A 21592-nucleotide genomic window follows, 5' to 3' on the forward strand; every position below is an offset into this window, starting at 1 on the left:
CTGACACCTGAAACCTGGAGTCTGGTTTACTGTCAGATCACTTCTCCTCTCGCTTTCCTTATCTTGTCATTCTGACTGTGTGTGTGTGTATTATATATTGTTTTAGGGTTTTTTTTACTGATTTTCATTGAATAATACTTCTTTTTTAAAGAAGCATATCAGTTTAATACTTGCAATTATGTATTTAAGAGTATATGCTTTTCATGAATTCTTTGCGATTATGTATCATGTTTTGTTTTCATTCTTTCGCTCACTGAATTTTGTGTTTTTCCTGTTTTGTGTTTCCAGGTTGCAGTGTGAGGTGAAGCTCCAGAGGCAGCAGCTGTCTGACTCCCAGCGTCTCCTCCAGTCACTGCGAGTGGAGCTGCAAGTTTATGAAAAGATCAAGACTGAAACCCAGAATCACAAAGGTACTGCATGTTTTTTTAATGTTATTTTGGTTTTCTTTAGGAGCCTGTTGAAATCTTATATAGTTGCATTTGGAGTCTCGAGAAAGTAAAGATACTATAATTTATATTAACCAAATCTTTGAGGTGTTATATACTTAACAAGATAATACAAGTTCAGCTTTTACCTCAGTGAAGTTCCTTTTAATAAGCAGTTGGACAAATGTAAATTGTCTCATGTTCTGCTCCAGTTTGCTTCTGTTCTATTCCTCTGTTTCCTGTTGTTTTTCCTGTCACACCAATGAGATAATGCAATTGTTTCCTTCATTGCACCTCTAACCAGAATCCAGTGAGATGGCCCAAGAGCCGGTCCCCATCCCTTCCTCTGGCTCAGTGGACCTGAGTGAGCTGCTGTCGGAGATCAGGCACCTGAGGCTACAGCTGGAGAGGAGCATCCAGACCAACACGGCCCTGCGGCAGAGACTGGAGGAGCAGCTGCTCAGAGGACCCAACCGCTCTGAAACCATCAACATCAACTACCTGCTGTCCTCTCCAGGTAAACACAAGGCACAGACCCGCATGCTAATTGCCTGTGGCACATACAGGAAGTCACTTCAGCACATGCACAGGAACCTGCCAGTCATGTCAGTGTTGGTTTTGCATTTGTCTTAGATGAAGGGGGCAGGTCACCAGGTCGTGAAGGCTGTGATCCCCTCCGTCACTCATTTCAGTCTCACAATGAACACAGTGTCCTCCATGGTAAGAAAACCTCATCAGAGTTGACATGTTTAATTATAGTAGTAAATACAAACCTATACAGATAAACATTGTAATCGGGCTTATTTGAAAACACCTTTTCAGATGAGAAGCATCATGCTTATTCAGAGGTGGACGGTGGATCCATCAGCAGCAGCTCTGGTGACAGCGTCTCTGGCGCTCCCTCTCGCCTGGTGCCAGGCCACAAGATGTGGGCCAATCGCAACGGCCGACATATTTTGGGTCTGATTGAGGACTACAACGCCCTGCGCAAGCAGATCTCAGAGGGCCGTAAGCTGTCACGCAGCATGGACACACAACTGCAGGAGTGTATGTACACACTCAGGCAACAGGGATCTGACAACAAGGTACTGACAATCATGTTTTAGGTGCAGTTTGTCTATGTATGGATTGATGATGATGGGAACACAGAAGCGGAATGTGAAAGTTCCAATAATGTTTAAATTGTTTTTAATAGTAAAAAACTTGACTTAACGATCTACAATTTGCATAAATTATCTATAACATATAGTCAACAGAGTTCATGTCATTGTGTTATTCATAGGTGGCAGAACAGCAGCATCTGAAGAGTTTGTCCTGCAGCATTAACACCATGCAGCAGGTGTTAGAGGAGGCTGGTCGGCTGCTCAAACTGGTGTGGAGAGTCTCTCTGCCAGCTGGTAACACAGCAGGGGACGGCGGCAACAACCAGCAGGTAAACATGTACAAACACATATTGTATGTATCCTGTCCAGTGATTTATCCACAGAACAAACTTTACCCTTTTTACTCTCCATCATCAGGACGAGCTGCTGAAAAATGAGATTGCCAGACTGAAGAGCAGGCTGTCGCAGCAGGAGAGGATGCTGAGTGGAGCCGTTAAACGCCTGCGCACCACCAACCAGCTCAAAGAGGGAATGGAGAGGGTCATCATCGATCAGTGTATGATTTTCTTCTTTTACTTCAACACTTTATACTGAGTACAAGTAGGGCTGGGCATTTTCAATACTGATACCTTGCCTTTGATGCTGATTCCCGAACGATAATTTTTCAATATCAAATTTTTCTACATTACATACAACTTTGGAAAGCTTTGGTTTTATTTTTCAGTTTCTGCACTTTTTCATTCATACGTGCATGGAAAAGATGCAAAGTAAAAAGTGAAAAAAGTAAAAAAACAGCAAATAAACACAATGAACTTATGTTCATGGACTTATATGAACTTATATATAGGACTTATATGGCCTATTTTGACGCTTTACTGTACTATGACGTTTTTTATGACATTTTGAGGTCAAAAAAATTTTTGACTTTTTTTGTCCAATTTTGACGCCTTACTATACTATGACGTTTTTTATGACATTTTGAGGTCAAAAATTTTTTTGACTTTTTTGTCCAATTGTGACGCCTTACTATACTATGACGTTTTTATGACATTTTGAGGTCAAAAAATTTTTTGACTTTTTTTGGCCGAAAAAAACGCCTTACTATACTATGACGTTTTTTATGACATTTTGAGGTCAAAAAAAATTTTGACTTTTTTTGGCCGAAAAAAACGACATACTATACTATGACGTTTTTTATGACATTTTGAGGTGAAAAAAATTTTTGACTTTTTTTGTCCAATTTTGACGCCTTACTATACTATGATGTTTTTTATGACATTTTGAGGTCAAAAAAAAGTTTGACTTTTTTTGGCCGAAAAAAACGACATACTATACTATGACGTTTTTTACAACATTTTTAGGTAAAAAAAAATTTAGACTTTTTTTGTCCAATTTTGACGCCTTACTATACTATGACGTTTTGTATGACATTTTGAGGTCAAAAAAAATTTTGACTTTTTTTGGCCGAAAAAAACGCCTTACTATACTATGACGTTTTGTATGACATTTTGAGGTCAAAAAAAATTTTGACTTTTTTTGTCCAATTTTGACGCCTTACTATACTATGACGTTTTGTATGACATTTTGAGGTCAAAAAATTTTGACTTTTTTTGGCCGAAAAAAACGACATACTATACTATGACGTTTTTTACGACATTTTGAGGTCAAAAAAAATGTTGACTTTTTTTGTCCAGTTTTGACGCCTTACTATACTATGACGTTTTTTATGACATTTTGAGGTCAAAAATTTTTTTGACTTTTTCTGGTCGAAAAAAACGCCTTACTATACTATGACGTTTTTTTATGACATTTTGAGGTCAAAAAAAAGTTTGACTTTTTTTGGCCGAAAAAAACGACGTTTTTTACGACATTTTGAGGTCAAAAAAAATTTTGACTTTTTTTGTCCAATTTTGACGCCTTACTATACTATGACGTTTTTTATGACATTTTGAGGTCAAAAAAATGTTTGACTTTTTTTGGCCGAAAAAAACGCCTTACTATACTATGACGTTTTTTATGACATTTTGAGGTCAAAAAAAATTTTGACTTTTTTTGGCCGAAAAAAACGACATACTATACTATGACGTTTTTTATGACATTTTGAGGTCAAAAAATTTTTTGACTTTTTTTGGTCGAAAAAAACGTCTTACTATACTATGACGTTTTTTATGACATTTTGAGGTCAAAAAAAAGTTTGGACTTTTTTTGGCCGAAAAAAACGCCTTACTATACTATGACGTTTTTTATGACATTTTGAGGTAAAAAAAAATTGTGACTTTTTTTGTCCAATTTTGACGCCTTACTATACTATGACGTTTTGTATGACATTTTGAGGTGAAGAAAAATGTTGACTTTTTTTGGCCGAAAAAAAAGACAAACAACATACTATGACGTTTTTTACGATATTTTGAGGTCAAAAAAAATTTGGACTTTTTTTGTCCAATTTTGACGCCTTACTATACTATGACGTTTTTTATGACATTTTGAGGTCAAAAAAAATTTTGACTTTTTTTGTCCAATTTTGACGCCTTACTATACTATGACGTTTTTTATGACATTTTGAGGTGAAAAAAATTTTTGACTTTTTTTGGCCGAAAAAAACGACATACTATACTATGACGTTTTTTATGACATTTTGAGGTCAAAAAAAATTTGGACTTTTTTTGGCCGGAAAAAACGCCTTACTATACTATGACGTTTTTTATGACATTTTGAGGTGAAAAAAAATTTTGACTTTTTTTGGCCGAAAAAAACGACATACTATACTATGACGTTTTTTATGACATTTTGAGGTGAAAAAAAATTTTGACTTTTTTTGGCCGAAAAAAACGACATACTATACTATGACGTTTTTTATGACATTTTGAGGTGAAAAAATTTTTTGACTTTTTTTGTCCAATTTTGACGCCTTACTATACTATGACGTTTTTTACGACATTTTGAGGTCAAAAAATTTTTTGACTTTTTTTGTCCAATTTTGACGCCTTACTATACTATGACGTTTTGTATGACATTTTGAGGTCAAAAATTTTTTTGACTTTTTTTGGCCGAAAAAAACGCCTTACTATACTATGACGTTTTTTATGACATTTTGAGGTGAAAAAAAAATTTGACTTTTTTTGTCCAATTTTGACGCCTTACTATACTATGACGTTTTGTATGACATTTTGAGGTGAAAAAAAATGTTGACTTTTTTTGGCCGAAAAAAACGACATACTATACTATGACGTTTTTTACGACATTTTGAGGTCAAAAAAAATTTTGACTTTTTTTGTCCAATTTTGACGCCTTACTATACTATGACGTTTTTTATGACATTTTGAGGTAAAAAAAATTTTTTGACTTTTTTTGGCCGAAAAAAACGACATACTATACTATGACGTTTTTTATGACATTTTGAGGTCAAAAATTTTTTTGACTTTTTTTGGTCGAAAAAAACGACATACTATACTATGACGTTTTTTTATGACATTTTGAGGTGAAAAAAAATGTTGACTTTTTTTGGCCGAAAAAAACGACATACTATACTATGACGTTTTTTATGACATTTTGAGGTAAAAAAAAATGTTGACTTTTTTTGGCCGAAAAAAACGACATACTATACTATGACGTTTTTTATGACATTTTGAGGTGAAAAAAAATGTTGACTTTTTTTGGCCGAAAAAAACGACATACTATACTATGACGTTTTTTATGACATTTTGAGGTGAAAAAAATTTTTGACTTTTTTTGTCCAATTTTGACGCCTTACTATACTATGACGTTTTTTATGACATTTTGAGGTCAAAAAAAAGTTTGACTTTTTTTGTCCAATTTTGACGCTTTACTATACTATGACGTTTTTTATGACATTTTGAGGTCAAAAATTTTTTTGACTCTTTTTGGCCGAAAAAAACGACATACTATACTATGACGTTTTTTACGACATTTTGAGGTCAAAAATTTTTTTGACTTTTTTTGGCCGAAAAAAACGACATACTATACTATGACGTTTTTTATGACATTTTGAGGTCAAAAAAAATTTTGACTTTTTTTGGCCGAAAAAAACGCCTTACTATACTATGACGTTTTTTATGACATTTTGAGGTGAAAAAAAAATTTGACTTTTTTTGTCCAATTTTGACGCCTTACTATACTATGACGTTTTGTATGACATTTTGAGGTAAAAAAAATTTTTTGACTTTTTTTGGCCGAAAAAAACGACATACTATACTATGACGTTTTTTATGACATTTTGAGGTCAAAAAAAATTTTGACTTTTTTTGTCCAATTTTGACGCCTTACTATACTATGACGTTTTGTATGACATTTTGAGGTGAAAAAAAATGTTGACTTTTTTTGGCCGAAAAAAACGACATACTATACTATGACGTTTTTTACGACATTTTGAGGTGAAAAAAAATTTTGACTTTTTTTGGACGAAAAAAACGACATACTATACTATGACGTTTTTTTTATGACATTTTGAGGTGAAAAAAAATGTTGACTTTTTTTGGCCGAAAAAAACGACATACTATACTATGACGTTTTTTATGACATTTTGAGGTCAAAAAAAATGTTGACTTTTTTTGGCCGAAAAAAACGACATACTATACTATGACGTTTTTTATGACATTTTGAGGTCAAAAAAAAATTTGCCTTTTTTTGGCCGAAAAAAACGACATACTATACTATGACGTTTTTTATGACATTTTGAGGTCAAAAAAAAATTTGACTTTTTTTGTCCAATTTTGACGCCTTACTATACTATTACGTTTTGTATGACATTTTGAGGTGAAAAAAAATGTTGACTTTTTTTGGCCGAAAAAAACGACATACTATACTATGACGTTTTTTACGACATTTTGAGGTCAAAAAAAATTTTGACTTTTTTTGTCCAATTTTGACGCCTTACTATACTATGACGTTTTGTATGACATTTTGAGGTCAAAAAAAATGTTGACTTTTTTTGGCCGAAAAAAACGACATACTATACTATGACGTTTTTTATGACATTTTGAGGTAAAAAATTTTTTTGACTTTTTTTGTCCAATTTTGACGCCTTACTATACTATGACGTTTTGTATGACATTTTGAGGTGAAAAAAAATGTTGACTTTTTTTGGCCGAAAAAAACGACATATTATACTATGATGTTTTTTATGACATTTTGAGGTCAAAAATTTTTTTGACTTTTTTTGGCCGAAAAAAACGACATACTATACTATGACGTTTTTTTATGACATTTTGAGGTGAAAAAAAATGTTGACTTTTTTTGGCCGAAAAAAACGACATACTATACTATGACGTTTTTTACGACATTTTGAGGTCAAAAAAAATTTTGACTTTTTTTGTCCAATTTTGACGCCTTACTATACTATGACGTTTTTTATGACATTTTGAGGTAAAAAAATTTTTTGACTTTTTTTGGCCGAAAAAAACGACATACTATACTATGACGTTTTTTATGACATTTTGAGGTCAAAAATTTTTTTGACTTTTTTTGGTCGAAAAAAACGACATACTATACTATGACGTTTTTTTATGACATTTTGAGGTGAAAAAAAATGTTGACTTTTTTTGGCCGAAAAAAACGACATACTATACTATGACGTTTTTTATGACATTTTGAGGTGAAAAAAATTTTTGACTTTTTTTGTCCAATTTTGACGCCTTACTATACTATGACGTTTTTTATGACATTTTGAGGTGAAAAAAAATGTTGACTTTTTTTGGCCGAAAAAAACGACATACTATACTATGACGTTTTTTATGACATTTTGAGGTGAAAAAAATTTTTGACTTTTTTTGTCCAATTTTGACGCCTTACTATACTATGACGTTTTTTATGACATTTTGAGGTCAAAAAAAAGTTTGACTTTTTTTGTCCAATTTTGACGCTTTACTATACTATGACGTTTTTTATGACATTTTGAGGTCAAAAATTTTTTTGACTCTTTTTGGCCGAAAAAAACGACATACTATACTATGACGTTTTTTACGACATTTTGAGGTCAAAAATTTTTTTGACTTTTTTTGGCCGAAAAAAACGACATACTATACTATGACGTTTTTTATGACATTTTGAGGTCAAAAAAAATTTGGACTTTTTTTGGCCGAAAAAAACGCCTTACTATACTATGACGTTTTTTATGACATTTTGAGGTCAAAAAAAAATTTGACTTTTTTTGTCCAATTTTGACGCCTTACTATACTATGACGTTTTGTATGACATTTTGAGGTGAAAAAAAATGTTGACTTTTTTTGGCCGAAAAAAACGACATACTATACTATGACGTTTTTTACGACATTTTGAGGTCAAAAAAATTTTTGACTTTTTTTGTCCAATTTTGACGCCTTACTATACTATGACGTTTTTTATGACATTTTGAGGTAAAAAAATTTTTTGACTTTTTTTGGTCGAAAAAAACGACATACTATACTATGACGTTTTTTTATGACATTTTGAGGTGAAAAAAAATGTTGACTTTTTTTGGCCGAAAAAAACGACATACTATACTATGACGTTTTTTATGACATTTTGAGGTCAAAAAAAATGTTGACTTTTTTTGGCCGAAAAAAACGACATACTATACTATGACGTTTTTTATGACATTTTGAGGTCAAAAAAAAATTTGCCTTTTTTTGGCCGAAAAAAACGACATACTATACTATGACGTTTTTTATGACATTTTGAGGTCAAAAAAAAATTTGACTTTTTTTGTCCAATTTTGACGCCTTACTATACTATTACGTTTTGTATGACATTTTGAGGTGAAAAAAAATGTTGACTTTTTTTGGCCGAAAAAAACGACATACTATACTATGACGTTTTTTACGACATTTTGAGGTCAAAAAAAATTTTGACTTTTTTTGTCCAATTTTGACGCCTTACTATACTATGACGTTTTGTATGACATTTTGAGGTCAAAAAAAATGTTGACTTTTTTTGGCCGAAAAAAACGACATACTATACTATGACGTTTTTTATGACATTTTGAGGTAAAAAAAATTTTTGACTTTTTTTGTCCAATTTTGACGCCTTACTATACTATGACGTTTTGTATGACATTTTGAGGTGAAAAAAAATGTTGACTTTTTTTGGCCGAAAAAAACGACATACTATACTATGACGTTTTTTACGACATTTTGAGGTGAAAAAAAATTTTGACTTTTTTTGGACGAAAAAAACGACATACTATACTATGACGTTTTTTTTATGACATTTTGAGGTGAAAAAAAATGTTGACTTTTTTTGGCCGAAAAAAACGACATACTATACTATGACGTTTTTTATGACATTTTGAGGTCAAAAAAAATGTTGACTTTTTTTGGCCGAAAAAAACGACATACTATACTATGACGTTTTTTATGACATTTTGAGGTCAAAAAAAAATTTGCCTTTTTTTGGCCGAAAAAAACGACATACTATACTATGACGTTTTTTATGACATTTTGAGGTCAAAAAAAAATTTGACTTTTTTTGTCCAATTTTGACGCCTTACTATACTATTACGTTTTGTATGACATTTTGAGGTGAAAAAAAATGTTGACTTTTTTTGGCCGAAAAAAACGACATACTATACTATGACGTTTTTTACGACATTTTGAGGTCAAAAAAAATTTTGACTTTTTTTGTCCAATTTTGACGCCTTACTATACTATGACGTTTTGTATGACATTTTGAGGTCAAAAAAAATGTTGACTTTTTTTGGCCGAAAAAAACGACATACTATACTATGACGTTTTTTATGACATTTTGAGGTAAAAAATTTTTTTGACTTTTTTTGTCCAATTTTGACGCCTTACTATACTATGACGTTTTGTATGACATTTTGAGGTGAAAAAAAATGTTGACTTTTTTTGGCCGAAAAAAACGACATATTATACTATGATGTTTTTTATGACATTTTGAGGTCAAAAATTTTTTTGACTTTTTTTGGCCGAAAAAAACGACATACTATACTATGACGTTTTTTTATGACATTTTGAGGTGAAAAAAAATGTTGACTTTTTTTGGCCGAAAAAAACGACATACTATACTATGACGTTTTTTACGACATTTTGAGGTCAAAAAAAATTTTGACTTTTTTTGTCCAATTTTGACGCCTTACTATACTATGACGTTTTTTATGACATTTTGAGGTAAAAAAATTTTTTGACTTTTTTTGGCCGAAAAAAACGACATACTATACTATGACGTTTTTTATGACATTTTGAGGTCAAAAATTTTTTTGACTTTTTTTGGTCGAAAAAAACGACATACTATACTATGACGTTTTTTTATGACATTTTGAGGTGAAAAAAAATGTTGACTTTTTTTGGCCGAAAAAAACGACATACTATACTATGACGTTTTTTATGACATTTTGAGGTGAAAAAAATTTTTGACTTTTTTTGTCCAATTTTGACGCCTTACTATACTATGACGTTTTTTATGACATTTTGAGGTGAAAAAAAATGTTGACTTTTTTTGGCCGAAAAAAACGACATACTATACTATGACGTTTTTTATGACATTTTGAGGTGAAAAAAATTTTTGACTTTTTTTGTCCAATTTTGACGCCTTACTATACTATGACGTTTTTTATGACATTTTGAGGTCAAAAAAAAGTTTGACTTTTTTTGTCCAATTTTGACGCTTTACTATACTATGACGTTTTTTATGACATTTTGAGGTCAAAAATTTTTTTGACTCTTTTTGGCCGAAAAAAACGACATACTATACTATGACGTTTTTTACGACATTTTGAGGTCAAAAATTTTTTTGACTTTTTTTGGCCGAAAAAAACGACATACTATACTATGACGTTTTTTATGACATTTTGAGGTCAAAAAAAATTTGGACTTTTTTTGGCCGAAAAAAACGCCTTACTATACTATGACGTTTTTTATGACATTTTGAGGTCAAAAAAAAATTTGACTTTTTTTGTCCAATTTTGACGCCTTACTATACTATGACGTTTTGTATGACATTTTGAGGTGAAAAAAAATGTTGACTTTTTTTGGCCGAAAAAAACGACATACTATACTATGACGTTTTTTACGACATTTTGAGGTCAAAAAAATTTTTGACTTTTTTTGTCCAATTTTGACGCCTTACTATACTATGACGTTTTTTATGACATTTTGAGGTAAAAAAATTTTTTGACTTTTTTTGGTCGAAAAAAACGACATACTATACTATGACGTTTTTTTATGACATTTTGAGGTGAAAAAAAATGTTGACTTTTTTTGGCCGAAAAAAACGACATACTATACTATGACGTTTTTTATGACATTTTGAGGTCAAAAAAAATGTTGACTTTTTTTGGCCGAAAAAAACGACATACTATACTATGACGTTTTTTATGACATTTTGAGGTCAAAAAAAAATTTGCCTTTTTTTGGCCGAAAAAAACGACATACTATACTATGACGTTTTTTATGACATTTTGAGGTCAAAAAAAAATTTGACTTTTTTTGTCCAATTTTGACGCCTTACTATACTATTACGTTTTGTATGACATTTTGAGGTGAAAAAAAATGTTGACTTTTTTTGGCCGAAAAAAACGACATACTATACTATGACGTTTTTTACGACATTTTGAGGTCAAAAAAAATTTTGACTTTTTTTGTCCAATTTTGACGCCTTACTATACTATGACGTTTTGTATGACATTTTGAGGTCAAAAAAAATGTTGACTTTTTTTGGCCGAAAAAAACGACATACTATACTATGACGTTTTTTATGACATTTTGAGGTAAAAAAAATTTTTGACTTTTTTTGTCCAATTTTGACGCCTTACTATACTATGACGTTTTGTATGACATTTTGAGGTGAAAAAAAATGTTGACTTTTTTTGGCCGAAAAAAAACGACATACTATACTATGACGTTTTTTACGACATTTTGAGGTCAAAAAAAATTTTGACTTTTTTTGTCCAATTTTGACGCCTTACTATACTATGACGTTTTTTATGACATTTTGAGGTCAAAAAAATTTTTGACTTTTTTTGGCCGAAAAAAACGACATATTATACTATGATGTTTTTTATGACATTTTGAGGTCAAAAATTTTTTTGACTTTTTTTGGCCGAAAAAAACGACATACTATACTATGACGTTTTTTTATGACATTTTGAGGTGAAAAAAAATGTTGACTTTTTTTGGCCGAAAAAAACGACATACTATACTATGACGTTTTTTATGACATTTTGAGGTCAAAAAAAATGTTGACTTTTTTTGGCCGAAAAAAACGACATACTATACTATGACGTTTTTTATGACATTTTGAGGTCAAAAAAAATTTTGACTTCTTTTGGCCGAAAAAAACGACATACTATACTATGACGTTTTTTATGACATTTTGAGGTCAAAAAAAATTTTGACTTTTTTTGTCCAATTTTGACGCCTTACTATACTATGACGTTTTTTACGACATTTTGAGGTCAAAAAAAATTTTGACTTTTTTTGTCCAATTTTGACGCCTTACTATACTATGACGTTTTTTATGACATTTTGAGGTGAAAAAAATTTTTGACTTTTTTTGTCCAATTTTGACGCCTTACTATACTATGACGTTTTGTATGACATTTTGAGGTCAAAAAAAATGTTGACTTTTTTTGGCCGAAAAAAACGACATACTATACTATGACGTTTTTTATGACATTTTGAGGTCAAAAAAAATTTTGACTTTTTTTGGCCGAAAAAAACGCCTTACTATACTATGACGTTTTTTATGACATTTTGAGGTCAAAAAAAAATTTGACTTTTTTTGTCCAATTTTGACGCCTTACTATACTATGACGTTTTGTATGACATTTTGAGGTGAAAAAAATTTTTGACTTTTTTTGGCCGAAAAAAACGACATACTATACTATGACGTTTTTTATGACATTTTGAGGTCAAAACTTTTTTTGACTTTTTTTGGTCGAAAAAAACGACATACTATACTATGACGTTTTTTTATGACATTTTGAGGTGAAAAAAAATGTTGACTTTTTTTGGCCGAAAAAAACGACATACTATACTATGACGTTTTTTATGACATTTTGAGGTCAAAAAAAATGTTGACTTTTTTTGGCCGAAAAAAACGACATACTATACTATGACGTTTTTTATGACATTTTGAGGTCAAAAAAAAATTTGACTTTTTTTGGCCGAAAAAAACGACATACTATACTATGACGTTTTTTATGACATTTTGAGGTCAAAAAAATTTTTGACTTTTTTTGTCCAATTTTGACGCCTTACTATACTATGACGTTTTTTATGACATTTTGAGGTCAAAAAAAATGTTGACTTTTTTTGGCCGAAAAAAACGACATACTATACTATGACGTTTTTTACGACATTTTGAGGTGAAAAAAAATTTTGACTTTTTTTGGCCGAAAAAAACGACATACTATACTATGACGTTTTTTACGACATTTTGAGGTCAAAAAAATTTTTGACTTTTTTTGGCCGAAAAAAACGACATACTATACTATGACGTTTTTTACGACATTTTGAGGTCAAAAAAAATTTTGACTTTTTTTGTCCAATTTTGACGCCGAACTATACTATGACGTTTTTTATGACATTTTGAGGTCAAAAAAAATTTTGAGTTTTTTTGGCCGAAAAAAACGCCTTACTATACTATGACGTTTTTTATGACATTTTGAGGTCAAAAATTTTTTTGACTTTTTTTGGCCGAAAAAAACGGCATACTATACTATGACGTTTTTTATGACATTTTGAGGTCAAAAAAAATTTGACTTTTTTTGGCCGAAAAAAACGACATACTATACTATGACGTTTTTTATGACATTTTGAGGTCAAAAAAAAATTTGACTTTTTTTGTCCAATTTTGACGCCTTACTATACTATGACGTTTTGTATGACATTTTGAGGTGAAAAAAAATGTTGACTTTTTTTGGCCGAAAAAAACGACATACTATACTATGACGTTTTTTACGACATTTTGAGGTCAAAAAAAATTTTGACTTTTTTTGTCCAATTTTGACGCCTTACTATACTATGACGTTTTGTATGACATTTTGAGGTGAAAAAAAATGTTGACTTTTTTTGGCCGAAAAAAACGACATACTATACTATGACGTTTTTTACGACATTTTGAGGTGAAAAAAAATTTTGACTTTTTTTGGACGAAAAAAACGACATACTATACTATGACGTTTTTTACGACATTTTGAGGTCAAAAAAAATTTGGACTTTTTTTGGCCGAAAAAAACGACATACTATACTATGACGTTTTTTACGACATTTTGAGGTCAAAAAAAATTTGGACTTTTTTTGTCCAATTTTGACGCCGAACTATACTATGATGTTTTTTATGACATTTTGAGGTCAAAAAAAATTTTGAGTTTTTTTGGCCGAAAAAAACGCCTTACTATACTATGACGTTTTTTATGACATTTTGAGGTCAAAAAAATTTTTGACTTTTTTTGTCCAATTTTGACGCCTTACTATACTATGACGTTTTTTATGACATTTTGAGGTCAAAAAAAATGTTGACTTTTTTTGGCCGAAAAAAACGACATACTATACTATGACGTTTTTTATGACATTTTGAGGTCAAAAAAAAATTTGACTTTTTTTGGCCGAAAAAAACGACATACTATACTATGACGTTTTTTATGACATTTTGAGGTCAAAAAAATTTTTGACTTTTTTTGTCCAATTTTGACGCCTTACTATACTATGACGTTTTTTATGACATTTTGAGGTCAAAAAAAATTTTGACTTTTTTTGGCCGAAAAAAACGACATACTATACTATGACGTTTTTTACGACATTTTGAGGTCAAAAAAAATTTTGACTTTTTTTGTCCAATTTTGACGCCGAACTATACTATGACGTTTTTTATGACATTTTGAGGTCAAAAAAAATTTTGAGTTTTTTTGGCCGAAAAAAACGCCTTACTATACTATGACGTTTTTTATGACATTTTGAGGTCAAAAATTTTTTTGACTTTTTTTGGCCGAAAAAAACGACATACTATACTATGACGTTTTTTATGACATTTTGAGGTCAAAAAAAAATTTGACTTTTTTTGGCCGAAAAAAACGACATACTATACTATGACGTTTTTTATGACATTTTGAGGTCAAAAAAAAATTTGACTTTTTTTGTCCAATTTTGACGCCTTACTATACTATGACGTTTTGTATGACATTTTGAGGTGAAAAAAAATGTTGACTTTTTTTGGCCGAAAAAAACGACATACTATACTATGACGTTTTTTACGACATTTTGAGGTCAAAAAAAATTTTGACTTTTTTTGTCCAATTTTGACGCCTTACTATACTATGACGTTTTGTATGACATTTTGAGGTGAAAAAAAATGTTGACTTTTTTTGGCCGAAAAAAACGACATACTATACTATGACGTTTTTTACGACATTTTGAGGTGAAAAAAAATTTTGACTTTTTTTGGACGAAAAAAACGACATACTATACTATGACGTTTTTTACGACATTTTGAGGTCAAAAAAAATTTTGACTTTTTTTGGCCGAAAAAAACGACATACTATACTATGACGTTTTTTACGACATTTTGAGGTCAAAAAAAATTTGGACTTTTTTTGTCCAATTTTGACGCCGAACTATACTATGATGTTTTTTATGACATTTTGAGGTCAAAAAAAATTTTGAGTTTTTTTGGCCGAAAAAAACGCCTTACTATACTATGACGTTTTTTATGACATTTTGAGGTCAAAAAAATTTTTGACTTTTTTTGTCCAATTTTGACGCCTTACTATACTATGACGTTTTTTATGACATTTTGAGGTGAAAAAAAATTTTGACTTCTTTGGGCCGAAAAAAACGACATACTATACTATGACGTTTTTTATGACATTTTGAGGTCAAAAAAAATTTTGACTTTTTTTGGCCGAAAAAAACGCCTTACTATACTATGACGTTTTTTATGACATTTTGAGGTCAAAAAAAATTTTTGACTTTTTTTGGCCGAAAAAAACGACATACTATACTATGACGTTTTTTATGACATTTTGAGGTGAAAAAAATTTTTGACTTTTTTTGACCAATTTTGACGCCTTACTATACTATGACGTTTTTTATGACATTTTGAGGTCAAAAAAAATTTTGACTTTTTTTGTCCAATTTTGACGCCTTACTATACTATGACGTTTTTTATGACATTTTGAGGTCAAAAAAAATTTTGACTTTTTTTGGCCGAAAAAAACGCCTTACTATACTATGACGTTTTTTATGACATTTTGAGGTCAAAAAAAATTTGGACTTTTTTTGGCCGAAAAAAACGCCTTACTATACTATGACGTTTTTTATGACATTTTGAGGTCAAAAAAAAATTTGACTTTTTTTGTCCAATTTTGACGCCTTACTATACTATTACGTTTTGTATGACATTTTGAGGTGAAAAAAAATGTTGACTTTTTTTGGCCGAAAAAAACGACATACTATACTATGACGTTTTTTACGACATTTTGAGGTCAAAAAAAATTTTGACTTTTTTTGTCCAATTTTGACGCCTTACTATACTATGACGTTTTGTATGACATTTTGAGGTCAAAAAAAATGTTGACTTTTTTTGGCCGAAAAAAACGACATACTATACTATGACGTTTTTTATGACATTTTGAGGTAAAAAAAATTTTTGACTTTTTTTGTCCAATTTTGACGCCTTACTATACTATGACGTTTTGTATGACATTTTGAGGTGAAAAAAAATGTTGACTTTTTTTGGCCGAAAAAAACGACATACTATACTATGACGTTTTTTACGACATTTTGAGGTCAAAAAAAATTTTGACTTTTTTTGTCCAATTTTGACGCCTTACTATACTATGACGTTTTTTATGACATTTTGAGGTCAAAAAAAATTTTGACTTTTTTTGTCCAATTTTGACGCCTTACTATACTATGACGTTTTTTATGACATTTTGAGGTCAAAAAAAATTTTGACTTTTTTTGGCCGAAAAAAACGCCTTACTATACTATGACGTTTTTTATGACATTTTGAGGTCAAAAAAAATTTGGACTTTTTTTGGCCGAAAAAAACGCCTTACTATACTATGACGTTTTTTATGACATTTTGAGGTCAAAAAAAAATTTGACTTTTTTTGTCCAATTTTGACGCCTTACTATACTATGACGTTTTGTATGACATTTTGAGGTGAAAAAAAATGTTGACTTTTTTTGGCCGAAAAAAACGACATACTATACTATGACGTTTTTTATTACATTTTGAGGTGTAAAAAAATTTTTACTTTTTTTGGCCAAAAAAAACGACATACTATACTATGACGTTTTTTATGACATTTTGAGGTGAAAAAAATTTGTGACTTTTTTTGGCCGAAAAAAACGACATACTATACTATGACGTTTTTTATGACATTTTGAGGTCAAAAATTTTTTTGACTCTTTTTGGCCGAAAAAAACGACATACTATACTATGACGTTTTTTATGACATTTTGAGGTGAAAATTTATTTTGACTTTTTTTGGCCGAAAAAAACGACATACTATACTATGACGTTTTTTATGACATTTTGAGGTCAAAAAAAATTTTGACTTTTTTTGTCCAATTTTGACGCCTTAAATTTTGACTTTTTTTGGCCGAAAAAAACGACATACTATACTATGACGTTTTTTATGACATTTTGAGGTCAAAAAAAAATTTGACTTTTTTTGTCCAATTTTGACGCCTTACTATACTATTACGTTTTGTATGACATTTTGAGGTGAAAAAAAATGTTGACTTTTTTTGGCCGAAAAAAACGACATACTATACTATGACGTTTTTTACGACATTTTGAGGTCAAAAAAAATTTTGACTTTTTTTGTCCAATTTTGACGCCTTACTATACTATGACGTTTTGTATGACATTTTGAGGTCAAAAAAAATGTTGACTTTTTTTGGCCGAAAAAAACGACATACTATACTATGACGTTTTTTATGACATTTTGAGGTAAAAAAAATTTTTGACTTTTTTTGTCCAATTTTGACGCCTTACTATACTATGACGTTTTGTATGACATTTTGAGGTGAAAAAAAATGTTGACTTTTTTTGGCCGAAAAAAACGACATACTATACTATGACGTTTTTTACGACATTTTGAGGTCAAAAAAAATTTTGACTTTTTTTGTCCAATTTTGACGCCTTACTATACTATGACGTTTTTTATGACATTTTGAGGTCAAAAAAATTTTTGACTTTTTTTGGCCGAAAAAAACGACATATTATACTATGATGTTTTTTATGACATTTTGAGGTCAAAAATTTTTTTGACTTTTTTTGGCCGAAAAAAACGACATACTATACTATGACGTTTTTTATGACATTTTGAGGTGAAAAAAAATGTTGACTTTTTTTGGCCGAAAAAAACGACATACTATACTATGACGTTTTTTATGACATTTTGAGGTGAAAAAAAATGTTGACTTTTTTTGGCCGAAAAAAACGACATACTATACTATGACGTTTTTTATGACATTTTGAGGTCAAAAAAAATTTTGACTTCTTTTGGCCGAAAAAAACGACATACTATACTATGACGTTTTTTATGACATTTTGAGGTCAAAAAAAATTTTGACTTTTTTTGTCCAATTTTGACGCCTTACTATACTATGACGTTTTTTACGACATTTTGAGGTCAAAAAAATTTTTGACTTTTTTTGTCCAATTTTGACGCCTTACTATACTATGACGTTTTTTATGACATTTTGAGGTGAAAAAAATTTTTGACTTTTTTTGTCCAATTTTGACGCCTTACTATACTATGACGTTTTGTATGACATTTTGAGGTCAAAAAAAATGTTGACTTTTTTTGGCCGAAAAAAACGACATACTATACTATGACGTTTTTTACGACATTTTGAGGTCAAAAAAAATTTTGACTTTTTTTGTCCAATTTTGACGCCTTACTATACTATGACGTTTTTTATGACATTTTGAGGTCAAAAAAATTTTTGACTTTTTTTGGCCGAAAAAAACGACATATTATACTATGATGTTTTTTATGACATTTTGAGGTCAAAAATTTTTTTGACTTTTTTTGGCCGAAAAAAACGACATACTATACTATGACGTTTTTTTATGACATTTTGAGGTGAAAAAAAATGTTGACTTTTTTTGGCCGAAAAAAACGACATACTATACTATGACGTTTTTTATGACATTTTGAGGTGAAAAAAAATGTTGACTTTTTTTGGCCGAAAAAAACGACATACTATACTATGACGTTTTTTATGACATTTTGAGGTCAAAAAAAATTTTGACTTCTTTTGGCCGAAAAAAACGACATACTATACTATGACGTTTTTTATGACATTTTGAGGTCAAAAAAAATTTTGACTTTTTTTGTCCAATTTTGACGCCTTACTATACTATGACGTTTTTTACGACATTTTGAGGTCAAAAAAAATTTTGACTTTTTTTGTCCAATTTTGACGCCTTACTATACTATGACGTTTTTTATGACATTTTGAGGTGAAAAAAATTTTTGACTTTTTTTGTCCAATTTTGACGCCTTACTATACTATGACGTTTTGTATGACATTTTGAGGTCAAAAAAAATGTTGACTTTTTTTGGCCGAAAAAAACGACATACTATACTATGACGTTTTTTATGACATTTTGAGGTCAAAAAAAAATTTGACTTTTTTTGGCCGAAAAAAACGCCTTACTATACTATGACGTTTTTTATGACATTTTGAGGTCAAAAAAAAATTTGACTTTTTTTGTCCAATTTTGACGCCTTACTATACTATGACGTTTTGTATGACATTTTGAGGTGAAAAAAATTTTTGACTTTTTTTGGCCGAAAAAAACGACATACTATACTATGACGTTTTTTATGACATTTTGAGGTCAAAACTTTTTTTGACTTTTTTTGGTCGAAAAAAACGACATACTATACTATGACGTTTTTTTATGACATTTTGAGGTGAAAAAAAATGTTGACTTTTTTTGGCCGAAAAAAACGACATACTATACTATGACGTTTTTTATGACATTTTGAGGTCAAAAAAAATGTTGACTTTTTTTGGCCGAAAAAAACGACATACTATACTATGACGTTTTTTATGACATTTTGAGGTCAAAAAAAAATTTGACTTTTTTTGGCCGAAAAAAACGACATACTATACTATGACGTTTTTTATGACATTTTGAGGTCAAAAAAATTTTTGACTTTTTTTGTCCAATTTTGACGCCTTACTATACTATGACGTTTTTTATGACATTTTGAGGTCAAAAAAAATGTTGACTTTTTTTGGCCGAAAAAAACGACATACTATACTATGACGTTTTTTACGACATTTTGAGGTGAAAAAAAATTTTGACTTTTTTTGGCCGAAAAAAACGACATACTATACTATGACGTTTTTTACGACATTTTGAGGTCAAAAAAATTTTTGACTTTTTTTGGCCGAAAAAAACGACATACTATACTATGACGTTTTTTACGACATTTTGAGGTCAAAAAAAATTTTGACTTTTTTTGTCCAATTTTGACGCCGAACTATACTATGACGTTTTTTATGACATTTTGAGGTCAAAAAAAATTTGGACTTTTTTTGGCCGAAAAAAACGCCTTACTATACTATGACGTTTTTTATGACATTTTGAGGTCAAAAATTTTTTTGACTTTTTTTGGCCGAAAAAAACGACATACTATACTATGACGTTTTTTATGACATTTTGAGGTCAAAAAAAAATTTGACTTTTTTTGGCCGAAAAAAACGACATACTATACTATGACGTTTTTTATGACATTTTGAGGTCAAAAAAAAATTTGACTTTTTTTGTCCAATTTTGACGCCTTACTATACTATGACGTTTTGTATGACATTTTGAGGTGAAAAAAAATGTTGACTTTTTTTGGCCGAAAAAAACGACATACTATACTATGACGTTTTTTACGACATTTTGAGGTCAAAAAAAATTTTGACTTTTTTTGTCCAATTTTGACGCCTTACTATACTATGACGTTTTGTATGACATTTTGAGGTGAAAAAAAATTTTGACTTTTTTTGGACGAAAAAAACGACATACTATACTATGACGTTTTTTACGACATTTTGAGGTGAAAAAAAATTTTGACTTTTTTTGGACGAAAAAAACGACATACTATACTATGACGTTTTTTACGACATTTTGAGGTCAAAAAAAATTTTGACTTTTTTTGGCCGAAAAAAACGACATACTATACTATGACGTTTTTTACGACATTTTGAGGTCAAAAAAAATTTGGACTTTTTTTGTCCAATTTTGACGCCGAACTATACTATGATGTTTTTTATGACATTTTGAGGTCAAAAAAAATTTTGAGTTTTTTTGGCCGAAAAAAACGCCTTACTATACTATGACGTTTTTTATGACATTTTGAGGTCAAAAATTTTTTTGACTTTTTTTGGCCGAAAAAAACGACATACTATACTATGACGTTTTTTATGACATTTTGAGGTCAAAAAAAAATTTGACTTTTTTTGGCCGAAAAAAACGACATACTATACTATGACGTTTTTTATGACATTTTGAGGTCAAAAAAAAATTTGACTTTTTTTGTCCAATTTTGACGCCTTACTATACTATGACGTTTTGTATGACATTTTGAGGTGAAAAAAAATGTTGACTTTTTTTGGCCGAAAAAAACGACATACTATACTATGACGTTTTTTACGACATTTTGAGGTCAAAAAAAATTTTGACTTTTTTTGTCCAATTTTGACGCCTTACTATACTATGACGTTTTGTATGACATTTTGAGGTGAAAAAAAATGTTGACTTTTTTTGGCCGAAAAAAACGACATACTATACTATGACGTTTTTTACGACATTTTGAGGTGAAAAAAAATTTTGACTTTTTTTGGACGAAAAAAACGACATACTATACTATGACGTTTTTTACGACATTTTGAGGTCAAAAAAAATTTTGACTTTTTTTGGCCGAAAAAAACGACATACTATACTATGACGTTTTTTACGACATTTTGAGGTCAAAAAAAATTTGGACTTTTTTTGTCCAATTTTGACGCCGAACTATACTATGATGTTTTTTATGACATTTTGAGGTCAAAAAAAATTTTGAGTTTTTTTGGCCGAAAAAAACGCCTT

At 30.0% G+C, this 21592-nt stretch overlaps 1 protein-coding gene across 3 annotated transcripts in view; it reads left to right on the forward strand.

The window, feature by feature from the left end:
- The window catches only part of cdk5rap2 (CDK5 regulatory subunit associated protein 2), an 82478-nt gene that overhangs the window by 27718 nt on the left and 33168 nt on the right, over positions 1-21592 (forward strand). For all 3 annotated transcript variants that reach the window (XM_041058215.1, XM_041058217.1, XM_041058216.1), the window contains exons 43-48: positions 289-410; positions 730-942; positions 1059-1145; positions 1248-1510; positions 1708-1857; positions 1946-2084. In XM_041058215.1, coding sequence (XP_040914149.1) covers positions 289-410; positions 730-942; positions 1059-1145; positions 1248-1510; positions 1708-1857; positions 1946-2084 — 974 coding nt within the window. The remainder of the gene's footprint in view (positions 1-288; positions 411-729; positions 943-1058; positions 1146-1247; positions 1511-1707; positions 1858-1945; positions 2085-21592) is intronic.

The sequence above is a fragment of the Toxotes jaculatrix genome, chromosome 16, assembly GCF_017976425.1.
Source record: "Toxotes jaculatrix isolate fToxJac2 chromosome 16, fToxJac2.pri, whole genome shotgun sequence".
Lineage (NCBI taxonomy): Eukaryota > Metazoa > Chordata > Actinopteri > Toxotidae > Toxotes > Toxotes jaculatrix.